Source organism: Gossypium arboreum, chromosome 3, assembly GCF_025698485.1.
Source record: "Gossypium arboreum isolate Shixiya-1 chromosome 3, ASM2569848v2, whole genome shotgun sequence".
Taxonomy (NCBI): Eukaryota; Viridiplantae; Streptophyta; class Magnoliopsida; order Malvales; family Malvaceae; genus Gossypium; species Gossypium arboreum.
Window position 1 is genome coordinate 136,529,535 of NC_069072.1, and position 21,127 is coordinate 136,550,661.

The 21,127-nt window shown below is 30.9% G+C and overlaps 2 protein-coding genes and 1 long non-coding RNA gene across 3 annotated transcripts; 2 read left to right on the forward strand and 1 right to left on the reverse strand.

Moving 5' to 3' along the window:
- Positions 1–1,035: 1,035 nt before the first annotated feature.
- Positions 1,036–9,032, forward strand: LOC108476365 (uncharacterized). The gene is made up of 16 exons (XM_017778563.2): positions 1,036–1,568; positions 2,132–2,233; positions 2,335–2,401; positions 2,599–2,780; positions 3,044–3,304; positions 3,672–3,755; positions 3,858–3,905; positions 3,989–4,053; positions 4,224–4,272; positions 5,080–5,323; positions 6,315–6,436; positions 6,743–6,823; positions 6,968–7,042; positions 7,610–7,776; positions 7,873–8,023; positions 8,453–9,032. Exons 1-16 carry the CDS (start codon positions 1,164–1,166, stop codon positions 8,648–8,650), a joined length of 2,301 nt encoding a protein of 766 aa, XP_017634052.1. The 5' UTR covers positions 1,036–1,163; the 3' UTR covers positions 8,651–9,032.
- A 2,215-nt stretch (positions 9,033–11,247) lies between these two features.
- On the forward strand, positions 11,248–12,288 carry LOC128290667 (uncharacterized). Its single transcript, XR_008280454.1, has 2 exons — positions 11,248–11,518; positions 11,983–12,288. It is a non-coding gene; the product is annotated as an uncharacterized LOC128290667 (long non-coding RNA).
- A 7,386-nt stretch (positions 12,289–19,674) lies between these two features.
- LOC108475822 (uncharacterized) lies at positions 19,675–20,625 on the reverse strand. Its single transcript, XM_017777798.2, has one exon. The coding sequence runs from the start codon at positions 20,449–20,451 to the stop codon at positions 19,795–19,797; it is 657 nt and encodes a 218-aa protein (XP_017633287.1). The 5' UTR covers positions 20,452–20,625; the 3' UTR covers positions 19,675–19,794.
- Positions 20,626–21,127: the final 502 nt, after the last annotated feature.

Consider the following 21,127-nt stretch of genomic DNA (forward strand, 5'->3'; position numbering starts at 1 on the left):
ACTTTTTTTTTTTACAAATTGGTCGAATCAAGTTGGGCCTAAGACAAAAAAAAGGCTTACCCAAGGCTCAACCCAATTAGAAAACGTGCTTTATTTTTCTTATCCAAATGTATTTTTCCTACCTATATTTTGCCCAAAACCCTCCTATTTTTTTAGCGAATTTCAGTCTAACTCATGAACAATACTGCTTAGAGTATACATGTGGTGAAATTAGAATTCAAGATCTCAAAGTTTCCAAGCCTCAACTTTTCTTTTTTCTTTTATTAAAATAACTATTCATGTAGGAATAAGTGGTTATAAGGTTAGAAAACGATTAAGAAAGACTTAATCATAGATGATTGAGAGAGAAAATGCCACAACTGACCTAATTAAAAGGGCTGCAAGCAATCGTCATAGTCAGCCATATCTAATACTTATTGTGACCACATCAATCATCTATTAAATATTTAAATGAAATATTTTGGATAGTTTAACAATCAATTTTAAAATTTTAAATTAATTAAATAAAAAATAAATTTATTAATAATTTAGTGAAATTGACATTTTCCCCAAATAAAATTGATCTTAACTAATAAAACTAAAAGCTAGAAATTAAAAAAAACTCAAAAATTAGGTTTTTACTATACTTTGATTTTTAATCATAAAAATAATTAAAATTTTGATTTTTCACTTTTTTAGAATTGTATCGAACAAGTCAATTGGATCAGGACCAAAGGTACCAATCAGAAGAAAGGGTTAGATTGTTTAATCCGTGAATTGATCAAATTAACCAGTCAGAATGGTTGAATCGACTGTAAAATTAGTTGAATCAATTTACTTTATTTTTAATTTTTTTAACAATTTATTTAATTAAATTAGATGAATTGATTGAACCAATCAAAATAAGATTTAATGATCTAATTAATTTGACCATTTATCCGGTTATGAAAACTTTAGAATTTTGATAGTTTTACTTTTAAGGTTTTTTCCAAAAGAGGATTATTTTTACTTTTTTATCTTTAGTTATTATTTTAATCTTAATTTTTTCTCAATTAAAAAATCGACCAAGCCGGTTCATGCATCTAAACAAAAAATGAAAAGGAAGGGAAAAATGAAGAAACTATAAACTTCAGAAACAAAAACCCTTGTAAATTAAACCCTAAGCAAAACGTTGAAGGACAAAAATGGGGAAGAAGAAAAACCAAAAGCAGCAACCATCAGCCTCAAAAGACGATCTTCTCAATACACTCGGAGACTTCACCAGCAAAGAAAACTGGGATAGCTTCTTTACCATCCGTGGCAGTGATGACTCGTTCGAGTGGTACGCTGAGTGGCCTCAGCTTCGTGACTCACTTCTCCCTCGTATTCAACAACACCCATCACCCTCTTCCCTTTCTCCTTCTTCTTCGTTGCAAATATTGGTGCCTGGTTGTGGCAACTCCCGATTATCGGAGCATTTATACGACGCCGGATTTGGTGATATAACCAATATCGATTTTTCCAAAGTTGTCATCTCCGGCATGCTTCGACGTAATGTAAGGGACCGACCCAACATGCGTTGGCGGGTTATGGACATGACCCAAATGCAGGTTTTTTCTTATTTTCTTAACTTGGGTTGTTTTACTTGTTTAATTTGTTTGAATTTGTTTGCTACTAAGTTTTAATGTTATGGAAGTTTCTCCCTTTGGGGTGCTCAAACAGGGAGTAGCATTTCTTAGCTGAAACTTAACTTATAAAGGTGCATTGGGCACGTTCAATGGTATATACTAAATATCCATCAAATTAAGAATTTATATGCCGTTTTAAACTCTTGAGTTATATTGTGCATCTAGAACAGGGATGATTAGAGATTATTTAGAACTTTATGGTTTTCATCTTACATGATATCAGCTGGAATACTACTGCATTACTGTTATTTATAACATTTATTGAAGTCTGAATTCCCATAACAATATTGTCTCTTGTGATGGAAAGTTTTGAGTCAGATGGACTGATGTCTGTCAACCTATTGCCTTAGTGCTTTGTCAACCTATTGCCTTAGTGCTTATGATGCTTCTTAATGAACGGAGTAATTTTTTTTTAAATGTCCTAGTTCCATAATTTAATGGTTTCCTTTAACATCCCATTTACCTGATATTACTATGTTTACCAGTTCCCAGATGACACTTTCAATGTTGTTCTCGACAAAGGTGGATTGGATGCTTTGATGGAGCCAGAACTTGGCCCTCAGCTAGGGACTAAATATTTGTCAGAGGTGTTGTGGAGTTCTGATTCAGCTTATTTCATATAACATACTATAATTGTCATGGTGGGTTCAAATTTTTTGTTGGATTCATAAGAGTTGCATTTATCCAGGTCAAAAGAGTTTTGAAGTCCAGGGGAAAGTTCATTTGTCTTACCTTGGCAGAATCCCATGTTCTAGGTACTTTGACCTTAATACAAAAAGAAATTTTTTGCTTATATTGAAGAGATAGAAGTAAAAGTTGTCTTGTTGTGGAGATGGATATTAACCATTCATTTACCTGCTTAATTATTATTATTATTTAGTTATATTTGTCCTACATTTTTTTAATCAATTACTGGCTTTGCTAAGGTACATGTTGCTTTTTATAATTTTAGGTTTGCTTTTTCCAAAGTTCAGATTTGGCTGGAATGTTTGCCTTTATGCTATACCTCAGAAACCATCTACTAAGCCGGATCTTCAAACTTTTATGGTGGTTGCTGAGAAGGAAAGTTCCAATGAACTTCACCAGATCATTTCATCTTTCGATCATTCTTCCCTTGCTTGCAATCCAAATCAGGTACTCAGGGTCTAGTTATTATTATTATTATTTTAATAAAAGCATTTTGTAACATAAATTGAGTAAAATTGCAGTAGTCAACTATTGAAATGTAATAATGATCGTGCTTCCTGTAATGGCTTCTTTCATGTTTAACTAAAATGGAAATAGGCAAATAAATTTCCTCATTATAATATTTCGTTACCAATGCAATCTCCATTGTAAAATCTTGGAGCCCAAGTCCCTTTAAAGGTTTTGATATAAATCTATGAATCTGTTTTTAGGCTTCTGGTCTTCTTGAAGCCCTTGAAAGTGAGAATCAAATACGTGGAGAATACTTGAGTGGCTCTGATGTACTATATTCTCTTGAAGATCTGCAACTTGGAGCTAAGGGGGATCTGCAAAAACTTAGCCCTGGTCGTAGAGTTCTGCTTACTCTGGGTGAACAAGGGGTCTCACACTTTTGTTACAAAGCTGTATTGCTTGATGCTAAACAACAGTCTGGGGCATTCTCTTTTCACTGTGGTGTCTTTATTGTTCCTAAGGTATGATTTTGACTTGTAAATACTTGCTAACATGAGAAATTAGAGTATAGGGAAGTTGTGGATAGAATCCATAATAATAAATACAACATAAAATTCACATATTAAGGGCCTTCCACTTTTCTTTCTTCTTCTATGTTTGCCTGGGAAATGGAAAATATTGTTGTATTATTGAATATAAAAGGCAGTCAGCATATCTTTTCTTCCAGGCACCCATAAACATGTATGCAGAAAAAAGCTAAAGGAGTTGGACCTTTTCAATATTGCACTTGTGTTTCTTGGAATATGTTTTACCATATTAACATGCGTACCCAATTTGGGCCAAGTATATTATTCTGTTCGAAATATGTAACTCAATCTTAGATTTCAGACTCGGTCTCATGAGTGGCTCTTCTCTTCAGAAGAAGGACAATGGCAGGTGGTTGAAAGCTCAAAGGCTGCTCGTCTAATAATGGTAGTTTTCTTAGAACAATTTAATACGTGGTTCAAGGTCAGCTTTTAGGAGACTCATTGTCCAATGGAAGTATCTAAGCTAAATTTTGTATAATGAATGAAGGTTCTATTAGAGGCCAGCCATGCTAATGCTGATATGGAAGATATTCAGGTATGCTACAGAGATATAGCTTCTGTTGTCAACCTCCATTATTGGTTACTAATATCTTTAGATGATATTGCTATCCCTTTCAGAAGGATTTGTCTCCTCTGGTGAAACCATTGGCACCTGCTGATAATGATAAAGGAAATCAAATTCCGTATGTTCATGTTCACTTCATAACATTTCCCATTAGCTATTACCCAGTTTATGTTTTATTGCAATGGATGCTAAATTTTGTTTGCCTATTAATTTACCTTGTGGCAATTTTTTATGCTTCACTGCTCTTTATTCATTCTGTGAGGGATTTTTGTTGTCTTCCTGAACCAGGTTTATGACAGCAAGTGATGGAATCAAGCAGCGAAGCGTTGTTTACCAGGTTTAGTGATTTTACAGTGTTATTTCTATTACAATGTGTTTGTGGCATTTTCAGCACCATCTACGAGAGTTTTTGTTATTATCTACTTTCTTCATTGTTATATAAAAGGGCAAAGTCTTGGTGATTATCTGAATTCTGGTATAAGTGTTATCCAATGTTCTTACTGGATTAGATAGATTGCATAATAGTCCTTTCTTTAACATCTTTGGTGTATTTCCTTGTTGCTCTTGTTGTTATTTGAAGTGCAAAGCAGCATATGAATAAACCATATTTGGAGCTGTAGATTAAAGTACTGAATTGAGTTATTTCCAATGTTATAGCTTCCATACGTGCTAATCCCCTTCCTTGACCACTTAAAAGCTTTGAAACTTGGATTTGAGGGCTTGGTAGAGCATAAATCACTCTAAAAAATTTCACTTGTTAAGATGGTTTTATATTCATATAGAGTTTGCATAGGGATATCAAAGTGCATCAAAGGGCTTTATTGTCCTAATTCATAAATGTTGCATTGTATCTTGTCATTTAGTGTCACTTGCTCTGAGTCTGTAGTGATTAGTCATTTCCCTTGCTTAATCGTTGTGTTGTAGTTTTACAAAATATTAAATGGAACCATCATGTCAAGTATGTGATAAAATAATTAATAGTGTTTTAGTGGGTGGTTCTCTTGTCTCTATTTATAATTCTAAATTTTCTACCTTGGCTGCTAAGCCATTTGCAATGTTGTGCATAACATGTATTCTTTTTCAAAATGTGTTGCTTGGTTGGTGCCTTCTTATTAATTGAATTGTTTACTTTTATTTTGTACAGGGATCATCTTCTTTAACTGGTCCCGTTGTTATTGAAGATGTTGTTTATGAAAATACTGATGATGATGTCAGTCACTCTTTACCCTTCCGCCGCCTTATCTTTGAAAGAACTGAGGGCCTGGTACAGTCTGAAGCTTTGCTAACTAGGGATGGGTTGTTTGACAAAAGTGTTTATGGAACAGAGATGAAGAAAGCCAGTTCATCTTCCAAATCCAAACGAAGAGGAGCCCTCAAAAGAAATAATGGTAATATGTTTTCTTTGAAAATTTTGGGTAGAATAACTCTTATATAATGTTGGATGAGTTTGTTTGAGTTGTAAAACTTCTTTCACATTGACATGTGGATTCCCATGAAACTATTCTTTTAGACCATACTGTTTTTTTTAATTACTTTCTTTAAGAGATAAGACCAAGATGCAGAACTAGGAATTAGTTTCTGGGAATGCCTTTCTGCTACTGTTTCTGTAATCTGAAATTGTGCATTGGAATGCGAAGTCATGTTGGACTGTTAGATATTTGTTCCAACAAGTTTTTAATATGATTTCTGTGTATGAAGTTTTCAGTAGTGGAGGTAAAACAGTTCCTTGGACCATAGTGTCCTGACGGTGAAAAAAACAAGTAGTGAATTTGTGCTTATATGCTAGGCTGTCAAACAGTTGATCGTTTGCTATTTCACTGTTCATTTGGTCATGTCTAGCTCATTGTTTTTTTGTTCTTTGGTGGTTTTTGGGTGATTCCTAAACTTTGGTTGACTTTGTTACCAAGTTGGATGGATGTGTTTTTTGAGAAATAATCTACTGTCTTGGAAGACAATGGTCTTGCAGACTCATTTCTTATGAATTTCTACTCTCCTATTGATGTCTTAGACCTATGGTGTTGGGCAGTTTTCCTTTCGTATGCTTCATTTTATTTGATTCCTGTGCATTGAATGAACTATTGTTTCTTTTGGTGTATTATTATTGGTAAAGGGGGGAAATATGGTGCTATTTTCAAGAAAATTGGACAGAAATCATTGAATGAGCAAAATTCTGAGTTGTGTCTTTGTGTTTTTTATTAGTCACTGTTTATAAAAGCAGAGCCACTTCTATCATGTTTTTGAGCAACATTTTGTATTCAAAGTACTGAAATTACCTTCCATCTACAAGACTTTTCTTAACTTTTAAATTGTTAGAATGCTGAATCCGTCACCTTTCCACTACTTGGTTGTCATTCTGATGTTGTTTTACATGATATGTAGAATCAAGCAGCAAAATGAAGGTGTATCATGGATATTTGGCCAGTTCTTATCATACAGCGATCATTTCTGGGTTTTCTCTGATTTCATCCTATTTGGAAAGTGTGGCATCATCAGGGAATAGGGTAACGCTCATTCTCTTTTCTTTGTGGAATATTTGGTAGATTTTTGTCCTCCCACCTATTTAGATATCTGTAATTGCTGTTTTGCTTGTCTTCATCGGATGTTGAAAATTTATGGTTGCCAGTTTTAAGTATATTTGGTGGTCATTGGATGTGATTGTTGTGTATTGGGCATAGACCTACTTTAGCCAACTTTCTGATTTGGAGGTCTAATCTTTGTAGCATAATGTTTGTCTTGTTTCAAATCGTTGATGCTTATTTTCTTTGATGCACTGCACCACTGCTCATGTTAGAAGTCATCTTTCTCAGGTTAAAGCAGTTGTGATAGGTCTTGGTGCGGGCTTACTTCCTATGTTTCTTCATGGATGTATGCAATCTATGCAAATTGAGGTAATTCTTACATTACCCTGTCAAAGATATGATAAACTGTCTTTCAAAAGGAATTGCTTTGTTAAAAATTTTATTGAATCTTCTGATTGATTTTGAAGTTGACTTCACTTGATGGAAATAGTGCAATGGAATTTTTATGCACAGGCAGTGGAGCTAGATCCTGTTATGCTTAACCTTGCAAGAGACTATTTTGGTTTTACTGAAGATAAACGGATGAAGGTAACTGACTGTATCTCAGTGCATTTTTAGTTTGAAGTGATTAATCCTTTCCTGAAAAATTAGTACCATTGTCACTGAATAGCTTGTTTCCAATAATTATCAAATTGTTTTTGTTTCATCCTTAAACCTGGCTTCAGTATAACTCACCTTGGGAAATATTCTTGATTCATAATTTGACCTTCATAGGCGTTTATAGTCAATGATGCCAAACCTTCCAATTATTGTCATTAGAGGCTGGATTGTTTGGTCTAATTAGGAAACCTGTGAGGCCCTGAATATTATCAAGCCTTACCTGAAAGTTTCTTATGAACTTTTTCTTAAACCCTCTTAGGTCAATTGTCTAACTACACACGAATATTTATGTTATTATCAAGATGTCAGCCGTATAGGAAGTATTTTCGATGTCTTAAGTATAATAATAAAAGGTGGAAAAGATAGAATGAATATAGTAGGAAATTTATCTGTTTCACCTTTTCAAGAATGCATTTGTAAAAGAATTGTAAGATGACAGATATAATATATATTTTAAATAGAGCTTCAAAAATTTTACGCCTTCCAACTTTTTAGGTACATATTGCCGATGGCATCCAGTTTGTCCGGGACTACAGAAACTTATATGCAGCTGGCAATGAAGTGCTCCTTTCTTCCAATGGAAGTTGCAAACTTTCAGATGCTGAAAGCAGAAGTACCGCTATTGACATAATTATTGTTGATGTGGACTCTTCAGACTCAAGGTGAATTGCTCTATTAACGGCTACAACAATTGTTGTTGCAAAGCGGAAAGTTTTTAAATACATTTTTTAATCAACTCTGTTGTATTGTCTTTATAGCTCTGGACTGAGATGTCCTGCTGCTGATTTTGTGGAAGAGTCTTTTCTTCAAAACGTAAAAGATACTCTTTCCGAGCAAGGTCTCTTTGTTATTAATTTGGTCTCAAGGTCTCCTGCCATCAAGGATGCAGTTGTCTCAAGGATGAAAGAGGTGACATTAAGAACATAAATACTCGCTAATCAAAGTTCATATCTTGTTTCATGGTTCTATACTCTCTCTATAAATCTAATGTAAATATATTTAAAAGCTTCTATTTACTATTTATTTCTATGTTGATCCAACTCTTTTTTCCTTAAGTACCCATGTCCGACCTTTATCTTTACATGGATTCAAGGATATGACCCTCCTAGGAATATTTACTGCATCCCATGTAGTCTGATGCTACTATTTATTTTGATAAATTTAACTTCGTTGATTGGTTTAACCATTGGGAACTTGTTATGTGGATTTAAGAATTTAGAAAGCTTACAGTAGTTCTTGGCATTAACTAATTTTTCGTTCTCCATGCTTACGACGTTTATGTAGCATCGAACCATGCAAATCTGATTGCAATTTGGTTATGTTATGCTCATCATTCAGGTTTTTAGCCACTTATTTTGCATTCAACTGGAGGGAGAGGTCAACCTAGTACTTTTTGGTCTTTGTTCGGAGTCTCGCATTGAGGAGGATTGCATACCTGATGCTGCCCTTAAACTTGATAAATTGCTTAAGTCCGAACATCCCGAGATAAGCCAGAGCATCACAGATGCAGCAAAGAAGCTCAAACGTTTAAAGTGAAGACTGTTTGATAACAAAGTTTCCCCTTTAATGTATTCTCAAGTAACTCGAGAGCAAGCTTTTGCAGATTTTGAAGCAAATGACATTGAAACTGGGTGACTGAAGATTGCGCCACAGAACATGAAAAATCTGAGGTTGGTTTTTATTTCTTTTCTTTGAATGGTATGCATTCTGCATCATCTCCAGTTTGGTTGTTCGATGTCTTAATACTTCCGTCTTGCATCGTTCTTGCATACATTTTAAGCATTACAGTCAGAGGCCCGAATTCAAAATATACCCTCTTCAATATGTAATAGTATTAACCTGTAAATCACACCATTGGGTGTACGAATTTAGACAGGATTTTTATTTGACTTAATCGATTCATTGAGATTTGAGACCATTGCCATGTTTTGTTTTCCTTGAATAACTAAGTGCTAGTATCAAAAAACATGCTAGATTCATTCGGTGGTGCGAATATTTATACACTTAGGAGAATTCTAGTAGATAACCGATACCGGATTCATGGTTCTTCTCTACGACTATTGACATTTTTTTCCCACTCCCATTTTCTTCAGTGGTAGAGTTAGTTCCCTGTCTTGTGACTGCCTTAGAACTTGAAGGACATGAAAATGTTAATATTTTAAATTGCAATGAAGTTCCCATGATAGCAACAAACAACTGCTGTGGGTGTAGTCTATATGATTTGAGATATAATCTATATATGTTTATAAACTTGATAAATGTTCGCTAACATATATATATTAAATGGACTAACATGAGTCCGATTTTATTTGATCGTGAGGATGGAAATGAAGGAAGAAGGAAACTAACATGCCTAAGATCAAGCTTGTAATATGATTCATATAATACTAAATTAATAAAATTTAAATTTTATTTAATTTTAGAAGTCTTATCATGCATAATTATGTTCAGTGCATATGTTAAGCATGGGATATATGTTTGAAGCAATGGTTTGTATTTGTGAATGTACTTTGTAATAGTAAACCTTTTTTGTTTTTGGATTGGATTTTAAGTATGATATTATTATATTATATATGTTTTAATTTCTATTTTTTGTAGAAAAAAAGTATGGATATTGATCCAACTCATGAGTCAATTTCACTTCATTTTTAATTTTGGTTTATGAAATTTCTAAGAGTCTTGTTTTGAAAAAAAGTACAGTCTTGGGGCTCTATCGAGACTAAGCCTATCTATCTTAAACAAGTACAAAATATAAATACTATATTTATTCAAAAGAAAAAACAAAAATTGCATTTTCATTATGGTCTTACAAAATGACAACTACTTAAATACATTCATGTTAAGAAGAAAATCAAAGGGTCAGCAAGTCAACTATATTTTAATTTCAATTTTCTCCACTTAGTTTCTTGTTCATACGATAGTACTTATTAAATAACGAAGTACGTTTATGGGTGGACTTATGCGGTTACGCTGAATTGAAGTAAACGAATAACGTAGACTATTGACTTATATTAAAAATGGGTAAAGTACGAGAGTAGTCACTCAACTATGCACTTCATTTTATTTTGATCACTGAGCTATGAAATTTTCAATTAATCACTTTGTTTTTCAAAATTAAATATTTTTGTCACTCTTCATTAGTTAAAAGGATGAAAAGCTGATGTAGGTTATTATTATTATTGATATAATAGCTAATTTAGTTCTTCAATATTTATACATTTTATCAATCTGATCATAAATCTAGTTTTTTCATATGTAGATGAGATGGCTGAGGGGGGTGTATTGTCAAAAGCAAGAGAGGGTCTAATTGTTTATTGATGTAATTTGTTGAATTTTTTAAATTTAAAATTAAATTGATAAAATGCATAAATATTGGAGGGTTAAATTTATTATTAAGCTAATAAAAAAAGCTCACATAAGCTTTTCGTCTCACACGAGTGACTAAAATATTTAATTTTAAGAAGTTAAATAACTAAATCAAGAAAATAAAATTTTAGATGATGAAAATAAAATGAATTGCATAGTTCAGTAATTATTCTTATGCTTTACCCATTAAAAGTCGATAATGACATTGTAAATCCTTTCTACAAAATAAAAAAAAATCTAAACTAGATCAAGATCCAGACAAATTTTAAATAAATTATAATTGACTTGATCAGATTTGACCCTAAATAAAACTATTTCATACCATAAATTAAATACTCAATTAAAGTTCCTTAGAGATTTTTCCACCCTTTCACACAACAAATTAATTACTGGATTAAATTTCGTTTAAGATTTCTTGCCATTTACAATAACATATTTAATTAAGAAAATATGAAAGTGAAAGAAGAATCAATCAATGAAGGAAAAAGTTAAGAAAATGTAAGAATATAATATAATGAAAATATGATAAATGTACAATTTTAAGATAATTAGAAATGAAATATTTAAAAAAAATCATTAACAACATAAAAAATTAAGCCCTTTTGAACCGTGAAATTGGTAGGTAGGTTCTTGGAAGATTGTCAAAATAATAGGGAAAATTTCCAAAACATTTCCTTAAAATAATAAAAAACTTGTTTTAAATAATATAACATCAGCGTTGATTTTTGGCCAAGCTTTCACTTGAGAAAATTCTTCCCTCAATTTCCATCCTTTTTTGAAAACAACTTCCAAAAATAATTATTAAATTAGGAAATAAATAAAAATATTTAGTATTTACACAGTACTTTTCCCAAAGAAAATTACAAAGAAAATCATCAGTTTTTCACTATAAATACCAGCATCACTCAAGCACAAAATTACTCATCTCTCTCACTTATCATTTTCTCTCAAATTCCACTCATTAAAACACACACACACACACAATGAAAACACTTCCATTTTCTGCCATTTTGCTTGTTCTTCTCTTCATTTCTGCTGGTAATCTTTTCTTTTCTTATTCTTCTTCTTAATTTTATGTTTCAACTCTGAATATTATTCTATTCGAAGCCGAAAATGTTATTAGGCTGAGATTAAGTTTTAGATTTTTATGAGAGATGAAATACAGTTTCACTTTTGCATTGACTTATATCTTTATGATTTTCAAAAGTATTAAATTAAAATTCCAACATTTTGGGATCAAACTATAATTTTACCATATATTAAGTTTTAAGATTTATGAATATATTTATGTTTTTTTAAAGCAACCCTTATTTTTTAACTATATATAAGTTACTAATTTGTGTCAATTTCACCCTTGTATTAACTTATACCTTTAAATTCTAACATTTTTGAAGTCACTCCCTTTATCCTTAATTAGACATTTATGTTTTTTATGAAGCAACCCTTACTTTCTTTTAAACTATATTTAAGTTACTAATTTATGTAAATTTTTTTGGGCACAGGCACTGAGTTAAAGATGGCAAATGCAATAGGGAGTTGTGATGTGTTTGGGCACAGTGGAGGGTGTGAAATAAATGAATGCTTCAATGGATGTAGGGCCAAGTTGGGACAAGACGCTCATGGATTTTGCTACACTATCAAAACTCCTAATGATACTTGCATGTGTCGTCATCCTTGTTAATTTATTTAAGAAAATTAATAATTAATTTCCCTTTAGGATATTATTTTTGGGTTTTTATTTCTATAGTTGTGTTTATGTATTTGGTATCTAGTTTTTATCAAATAAATTTAAGTTTTTAGAGTTTTAATTCTACTATTGTCGAAACCATTTTCAAATCGAGTTTTGGAAAATGAGAATCTATTTTAAAAACGAAAACGGGAGTCGCCACCAATCTTTTTAGGTGTGATTGGATCACCTTTAAAACATTTTGTTTTAAGATCATCAGTTTTGGTCCACGAAATAAAAGAACGGGTTCGGGAGTCGGTTACGTACGAGGAAGGATTAGCACCCTCATAACGCCCAAAAATTGGTACCTAATTGATTATCAAATGTCTTTAATGTCGAAAGAAAAAAAAATTAAGATGTCTCTTTAAAATATTTTAACTTTGAAAATTGGGATTCACTAGTGTCAAAGTATTGACATTAAGTTGTCCCTTTTTTGAAATTCCTATCTCGAAATAGCAAAACGCTATATCCAATAAGTTAGGACATATTGCTTTGAAATTCCAAGATAGTGGCTTGCATTTAAAAAACCTCTAAAAAAACTTAGAAGAGTACTTAATTATTCGAATTCAACGAGAAAAGTGGCAACTGAATAAGTTAGGGTACTGCTTTCTCGAAATTTTCAAACATTAAGCATTGCCTTATTTGCAAAAAATCTTATTTCGAGGTAACAAATAAATGAATAAAACGAATAAAAAGATAATAACGAATAAGCTAGGAAATATTCGAGATTAAAAAAAACTAGTAATAAATAAACAATCATTATGTAAGACTAAAGAATGATAGTATAGTGAAGATAATAATAATATTAATAGTAATAATACAAGTAAAAATTTTGGAATGATGTGTGAAATTATATATATGTATGTGAATATATAGATAAGTAAACAATATATATAGTGAGTGAAGAGTAAAATGTAAAATAAGTGTATTTAAAGAGTAATGGGTAAAAATATAATAATAATATAATAGTAGTAATAACGTAATAGTATTAGAAATATACGATATATAATATTGAAGGTAAATACATAATATATACATATTAGAAATAATCATAATATTAGAAACAACTATTAATAATACTACATAAAAGGATATATAGTAGTAGCATATACATGATATAGTTAAAAATATATAAAGTAAGATAATATGGGAAATAAAAAAATATATAAACGATATAATATTAGGGCATATGCAAAACAATAAAATACAATATTAAAAGATATATATATATATATATATATATAAATGTATACATAATATAATATTAAAATATTTACATGGTATATACATAATAATGTAAAAATAAACTATTAGTAATATTATAAATATATACATATAGTAGTAATAATAATATAAAGGTATTTCATATAAACAGTATGCACGTGAAAAAAAAAAAGAAAAGAGAAAATAATAATTACAAATGTATGAAATCAAAATAATATGTAGAAACATGTTTATTCTAAAAGAATAACTGAAACTTAATTGAGAGAAGAAACAAAATCCAAGAGATAACTTACAAGTAAAACAAATTATTGAAAGAATTTGGGCTAAAATTAATTATGTATAAATGTCCGAGATCTAAAATTAAAATGCCCCAAATCTTAAAATCTTTGCAAAGGGGCAAATTGAAATAGCACACAATTTCAGGGCCAATTTAAAATAATATAAAAAACTTAAATATGGCCCGATTGAAGGCTAGCACAAAGGAGGGGACCAATTGCGTAAATTATCCAATTAAAGGTAACATGCATGGTCCCAAGCAAAAAAGCTGATCCCACTCCCCCCATGCTACTTTGTTTTATTATTAATCAAAACCACTCCCCATGCTATTTTGTTTTATTGTTAATTAAAACTACTTCCCCATACTATTTTGTTTTATTGTTAATTAAAACTACTTCCTCATACCATTTTGTTTTATTATTATAAAAACAACAAAAAAAGAGTTAAAACATCACCCTACCACCCTACCTTCATTTTTCAAAATAGAGAGAAGGCTCTCAACTCTCTCAACCCTTCCCCTCCTCCGGTCATGGGACCGGCCATCAATCGTCACGCCGGTCACCGGCCACCGACGGCGGCGCTTGCCCCACCACATGGGCGGAAAATCTTCTGAGGCCTTTTTTCGCTTCTCTTCTCAAGTAGAGCCCGGATTTGGGGTTAAAACGACCCAAAAACCTTCAAAAATTAATGAGAAGCACCCTAGAACTCAAGAATCCATTCGGTTTTCGGCCACCGATCTTCGGCGGTGGCTTCCTTGGTCGTCCACGATGTTGGAAAACTGAACACCGGTAAGTTCCTTCCCTCTTTCCCTTTTTTATATTTTTTTGCAAGTTTTTTTTTTGTTAAAAATATTTGTAAAATAGATAAAACGAACGAATAGAAAGAAGATCAAAAAAATAAATAAATAAAAATAAGGTCAAACACCTTTTGAACTTGTTTTCTCCTTTTGATTTCTCTAAAAAATCTCTGTAATACAACCCCCTCTAATACAATCTCTTCTCTCCAAAATACAATCGATTCCCCCGCCTGGCACAAGGAATTTTATTTTTTGGTGTTTTTCTTTGCTGTCCTTTTTTTTTGTCTTCTTTTGCAGGTATAGAGTGGTGGAGGCAAGTGGGTGTGCTGGTGGCAGACAACTGGTAGTGGCGTAGGTGGCCAAGGTAGGGTGACGGCTAGGGTTCATCACCACTTTTCTTTGCTGAAAATTGCTTAGGTTTGGGTAGTTCTAATTTGGGCTGGTTTTGGGTATTGGGTTTGGGTAGGTTTAGTTATTGTAATTGGGTAGTTTTGATTTTTGGGCTGTTTAATATTGTAAATGGACTTGGAATTTGGTTATGTGGATTTTATTTTTTTGCTTGTTTGCTTGGGCAAAAAATTGGCCATTACAATTATGGTTTATGCTTTCCATTTTCTTTAGTACATATATTTATATTTTGAATGGTTAAGAGTAAATATATAATAAAGATCCCACATGGACTACAAAAGTTAGATAAGCTATGGCTACACACATCATCACCATTATTAGTATTTTTTTATAAGTTTATATTTTTTTATTTAATTTAACGATAATGTGTTATGTTATTATTTATTGATAATGTATGAAATTTTTATGTTATAAGTAGCATGAAGTGTAAAGTCACTTGGATAGTTTTATCGTAATTTGTTTCCATGATTAAATTTGTTTTTTCATACCACCTAGATGCCTTGAAAACACTTAAAGCTTCCTTGATGACGCATATATCGGTTGTAGGGTATATTTTGTTATTAGTCTTTATATTTTATGGAAGTTGTGAATTTAATTCTGTACTTTTTAAATTTTAAAATTTTCTTTATGACCCAAATAATATTAGTTAAATTCAATTATTAGTCTTGTACTATATGTATAATTGTAGATTTATATTCTTCAATTGAATCATTTTAATTCTCTATACTTTTTGAAATTTGAAATTTCAATATTGACATAAATGATAATTATTAATCTATTAGTTAGATTTTAGTGAGTAATATGTGAAAATAACAAGCTAACACATTGCACATATGATAATATGTTTGGCGCATCAAGTTTCGGAAATAGCAGAACTTAATAAATTCAACATTTATCGTTTGGTGAGGACTAAAATTTAAAATTTAAAAAGCAAAAAGACTAAAAATGATCAAGTTAAAGAGCAATGATTAAATCCACAACTTTTGCAAAGTATGAGAATTAATAAAAAAATTTAGCCTTCAGCCATAACATGATTTGTCTCAATGAAATGTTTAATTGAGAATTAGGAGAGTCCTTCCCTTTAGAGTAGATCATTTCAAGGGTTAGGTAACCTGGTTAAGCTCGGAGACTTGTCTAAAATTTATGAGGTTCAAGCAAACATATTAAGCTTAAAAAATAGGCTTGGAAAAAAAAGCCTATTTAAAATATGCGTCAAGCTTGATTTGAACATTCAAGGCTTAAGCCTAGCTTGACCTATTTTTTAATTTATAATATATTATGTTATTTTTATATACAGTTAACATTCTTCATAATAACCCCATTTGTTTATTCAGATTTTACCTGTTATAGAGGTGATTATTATACACCTATAACAATATGCGGGTTATAAAGAGATAATAAAATTTTAAATGATCAAAATAGAATGAATTGCATAGTTCGATAATTATTCTTATACTTTACCTATTAAAAATCGGTAATTGACAAAAAAATGTCTAAATTAGGTCAAACAAATTTTAAATAAATTATAATTGACTTCATCAGATTTCACCCTAAATAAATCTATTTCATACCATAAATTAAATTTCATTTGAGATTTGTCCTTTTCCACCCTTTCATACAACAAATTAATTGCTGGATTAAATTTCGTTTAAGATTTCTTGCCTTTTACAATAACATATTTAATAAAAAAATATGAAAGTGAAAGAAGAATCAATCAATGAAGGAAAAAAATTAAGAAAAATATAAGAATATAATATAATGAAAATATGATAAATGTACAAATTTTAAGATAATCAGAAATTAAATATTTAAAAAAAATCATTAACAACATTAAAAAAATAATTTCTAATTGTTAAGCCCTTTTGAACCATGAAATTGGGTAGGTAGGTTCTCGGAAGATTGTCAATATAATGGGGAAATTTTCCAGAACATTTCCTGTTGATTTTTGGGCAAGCTTTCACTTAAGGAAATTCTTCCCTCAATTTCCATCCTTTTGTGAAAACAACTTCCAAAAATAATTATTAAACTAGGAAATAAATAAAAGTACTTACCATTTACACACTTTTCCCAAAGAAAATTACAAAGAAAATCATCAGTTTATCACTATGAATACCATCATCACTCGAGCACAAAATTACTCATCTCTCTCACATATCATTTTCTCTCAAATTCCACTCATTAAAACACACACACACACACAATGAAAACCCTTTCATTTTCTGCCATTTTGCTTGTTCTTCTCTTCATTTCTGCTGGTAATCTTTTAATTTCTTTTATTAATCATTATGTGTTCATTTTCTTCTTCTTAATTCTATGTTGTAACTCTGAATATAATTAGATTGAAGCTGAAAATGTTATTAGGTTGTGTTTAAGTTTTAGATTTTTATGAGAGCTAAAATGCAGTTTCACTTCTGTATTGACTTATATCTTTATGATTTTTAAAAGGATTAAATTGAAATTCCAACATTTTTAGGATCAAACTATAATTTTACCATATATTAAGTTTAAGATTTTATGAATATATTTATGTTTTTTTGAAGCAACCCTTATTTTTTTAACATTTCCATCAATTTCACCATTGTATTAACTTATACCTTTAAATTTTAACAATTTTGGAATCCCTCCCTTTATCCTTAATTAGACATTTTTTTTTAATGAAGCAACCCTTATTTTCTTTTAAACTATATTTTAAGTTACTAATTTATGTACATTTTTTGGGCACAGGCACTGAGTTAAAGGTGGCAAATGCAATAGGGAGTTGTCTAGTGTTTGGGCATAGTGGAGGGTGTGAAATAAATGAATGCTTTAATGCATGTAGGGCCAAGTTGGGACAAGATGCTCATGGATTTTGCTACACTATCAAAACTCCAAATGATATTTGCATGTGTCGTCATCCTTGTTAATTTATTTAAGAAAATTAATAATTAATTTCCCTTTAGGATTATTTTTGGGTCTTATTTCTATAGTTGTATTTATGTTTTTGGTATCTAGTTTTTATCTAATAAATTTATGTTTTAGAGTTTTAATTCTACTCATGTTTTATGTTTTCCATCTTCTTTAGTACATTTATTTTGAATGGTTAAGAGTAAATTTATAATGATGATCCCACATGGAGTACAAAAGTTAGATAAGCTATAGTAGCACACATAATTAAGTTGGTATTTTTATTTAATTTAATGATAATTTATTATGTTATTATTCTTTGATAATATATGAGGCTTATATGTCATAAGTAGCATGAAGTGTAAAGTCACTTGAACAGTTTTATTGCAATTTGTTTCCATTATTAAATTTGAATTTTCATACCACTTAGATGTCTTAAAAATACGTAAAACTTACTTGATGGTGCATATATTTGTTGTAGAGTATATTTTGTTATTAGTATTTATATTTTATGGAAGTTGTTAATTTAGTTATGTATATTTTGAATTTTGAAATTTCAATATTGACGTAAATGATAATTATTAATCTATTAATTGGATTTTAACAAGTAATATGTGGAAATAACAATTTGACATATTACACATATGATCATATGTTTGGCACTTAGGTTTCAAAATAGCGAACTTAATAAATTTAACATTTATTGTTTGGTGTGGACTAAAATTTTAAAATTTGGAAAGTAAAAAGACTAACAATGATCAAGTTAAAGAACAAGGATTAAATCTACAACTTTTACAAAGTATGAGGATTAATAACAAAATTTAGCCTTCAACCATAACATGATATGTCTTAGTTAAATATTTAAATGAGAATTAGGAGAGTACTTCCCTTTAGAGTAGATCATTTCAAAGGTTAGGTTATTTGGCTAAGCTCGAAGACTTGTTTGAAATTTGCGAGGGTTTAAGCAAACATATTAAGCTTGAAAAATAAGCTCAGAGAAAAAAGTCTATTTAAAATATGTGCCAAGCTTGGTTTGAACATTCAAGGCTCAAGCCTGACTCGACTTATTTTTTAATTTGTAATATATTATGTTATTTTTATATACAATTAACTCTCTCTATAATAGCCCGATTTACATATCCAAATTTTACTTGTTATAATGGTGATTATTATACACCTTAACAACATGCGGTTATAAAGAGGTAATTATTGAACTCAAGCATAAAACTAAGAATGGAAAAATAAAAGGGAAAATTAAGCTAGCAACATACCTCTCTTTATAGCAACTTTATTCCTCAACAAACGCTTCACAAGTAGCTCAACTTTAGGGGTGCAAGTCCTGCCCAAACCGGATTCCAAAAGCTTCCGGCCGATGAATTACCTCCATCAATGTATCGACAAAATGATTATGGAGAGCAATGCCTATCCTTTGCCGCAAACCAGCACAATTAATCAGGTTTATCGTCCTCAATGGAAAAGCTATGCAGCAAAAGGGACAAGCTTTTTATGAAGTTAATCATCCTCAATGGATGGTATTAACTCTCTCATACCTTCATTTATAAAAAGAAATTTATCTAATTAGGAATTTCTATCTCTTTATATTACCAAAAAAAAGAAATTAATCATCCTAATTTAATTTATTAGAAATTGATCTTCACTTCATGAAAATTAAGAAATTAATCCAATTAGGTAATCAGCAAAATTGACATTTCATGTATTTGCGAAAATTGAAATAATTCTCAATTTTGTAAAATATAAATTAAATTATGATAAATTAAAATATGTGAAGATACGAAAATAGAAAAATAGTTGAGGCATTCACTCCAATAAAAAAATAATATTTGAAATGATAAACTAAAATCATTATAATAATTTTATTAGGAATTATGTTATAAATACAAACATTAAACAAATTCAAATGAACAAAATTGCCTGTGATAATTCAAAAAAAGTTTTTTAATAGAATTACTCTTATTATTAAAATTTCTCGAAAATCAAACCCTAACATTTTTTCGCATCGGTAGGCATCGGATAACGACACAATGGACAGAAATGACTATTATTGAGCCACTTCTTGATACAATCTTCATGAAAGATATGAGAACATGGCATGCAAGCTACGACTTCTACCAACTTTTCCATACAAATCACGCACTTGAAACCATCGCCATCGCCATCGCCATCACCTTCACCAAGCTTCGCTTTTGTTAAAGCTTGGATCGATTCTTTCGTCGCGGGAATGAGCATCGGATCTTCTCGCATTGACAATTCCATTGCTGCCGTTGCCGCTATCTCGTCATCTTCCCTCATCACGATCCTTTTAACTCGAAAAATTATCATTACCATGTTGTCAAATCCATTCTTCTCTTTCTCTAAAATCAACTTTCCGTCGGAGAAAGCGATATCCAATATCCTCTCGAGGCTGCCTGGATCGACCCATCCGGCTTCAAGTAAACGACGGTTGACGTAATTACGGTGTCGATCGGAGCCGAACACGAATTCTGGCAAAACGAATTGATCCTGGTAATCCCCTTGCCAATCATCATCGAGAAACGTACGAATTTGAAGCTGAAATCCGATTTTTGATAAGTGACGATCCTTGTTTGGAGTTAGACAATGATGTACCGTCAATTGAAATTGTGGTTGCCTATTAGCCATTGATCAACACTGGTATTTTCTTCAAAAACAAATGGCTGTTCTGATTGGAAAAACAAAAGTTTTGATTGAGGAAAAACTTTCTTAACCCTAATTTCGCTTGATTGAAAACAAATCTAGTAAATTGAATTAAGATTACATGTACATATTAGCAAAACTTGAGCTTATAGATTTGGATAAGGTGAATTCTATTCGGGATGGCCTAATTTAAAATATTATAAATAAAATTTTATGATGTAAATTTGGCTACTGAAATTTATCCAACCTAGACATTGTTGTCGGGTTGATATATAACTTTAGGTCTATTTTTTCGATTTGGGCCTAACTCGATTCAAAAAATGAGTCTAATTTTTTTTTTAAGTCCAACTCATATAAAAAATGTTAAACTCGAGTTCAATCTGACCCGACCATAATAAATTTTTAGATTATGTTTTTTTATATAATATATCAAATATACTAAAAATATTAAAATAAAAATTTCTCAAATATAAGTATGTGATTTGGGTTGGACTGGGCCTAGATAAAAAAATTTACCTAAGGCCTAACCCATTCAAAAAATGGGTCTTATTTTTTTGTCCAAATCCTCATTTTTCAAGTGAGTTTTCGATCGTAAAAGAATGACCCAATTCCTAATCAAGTCTAATCCGATCCGATCTGACTTAAATGGGTATGGTTGTAT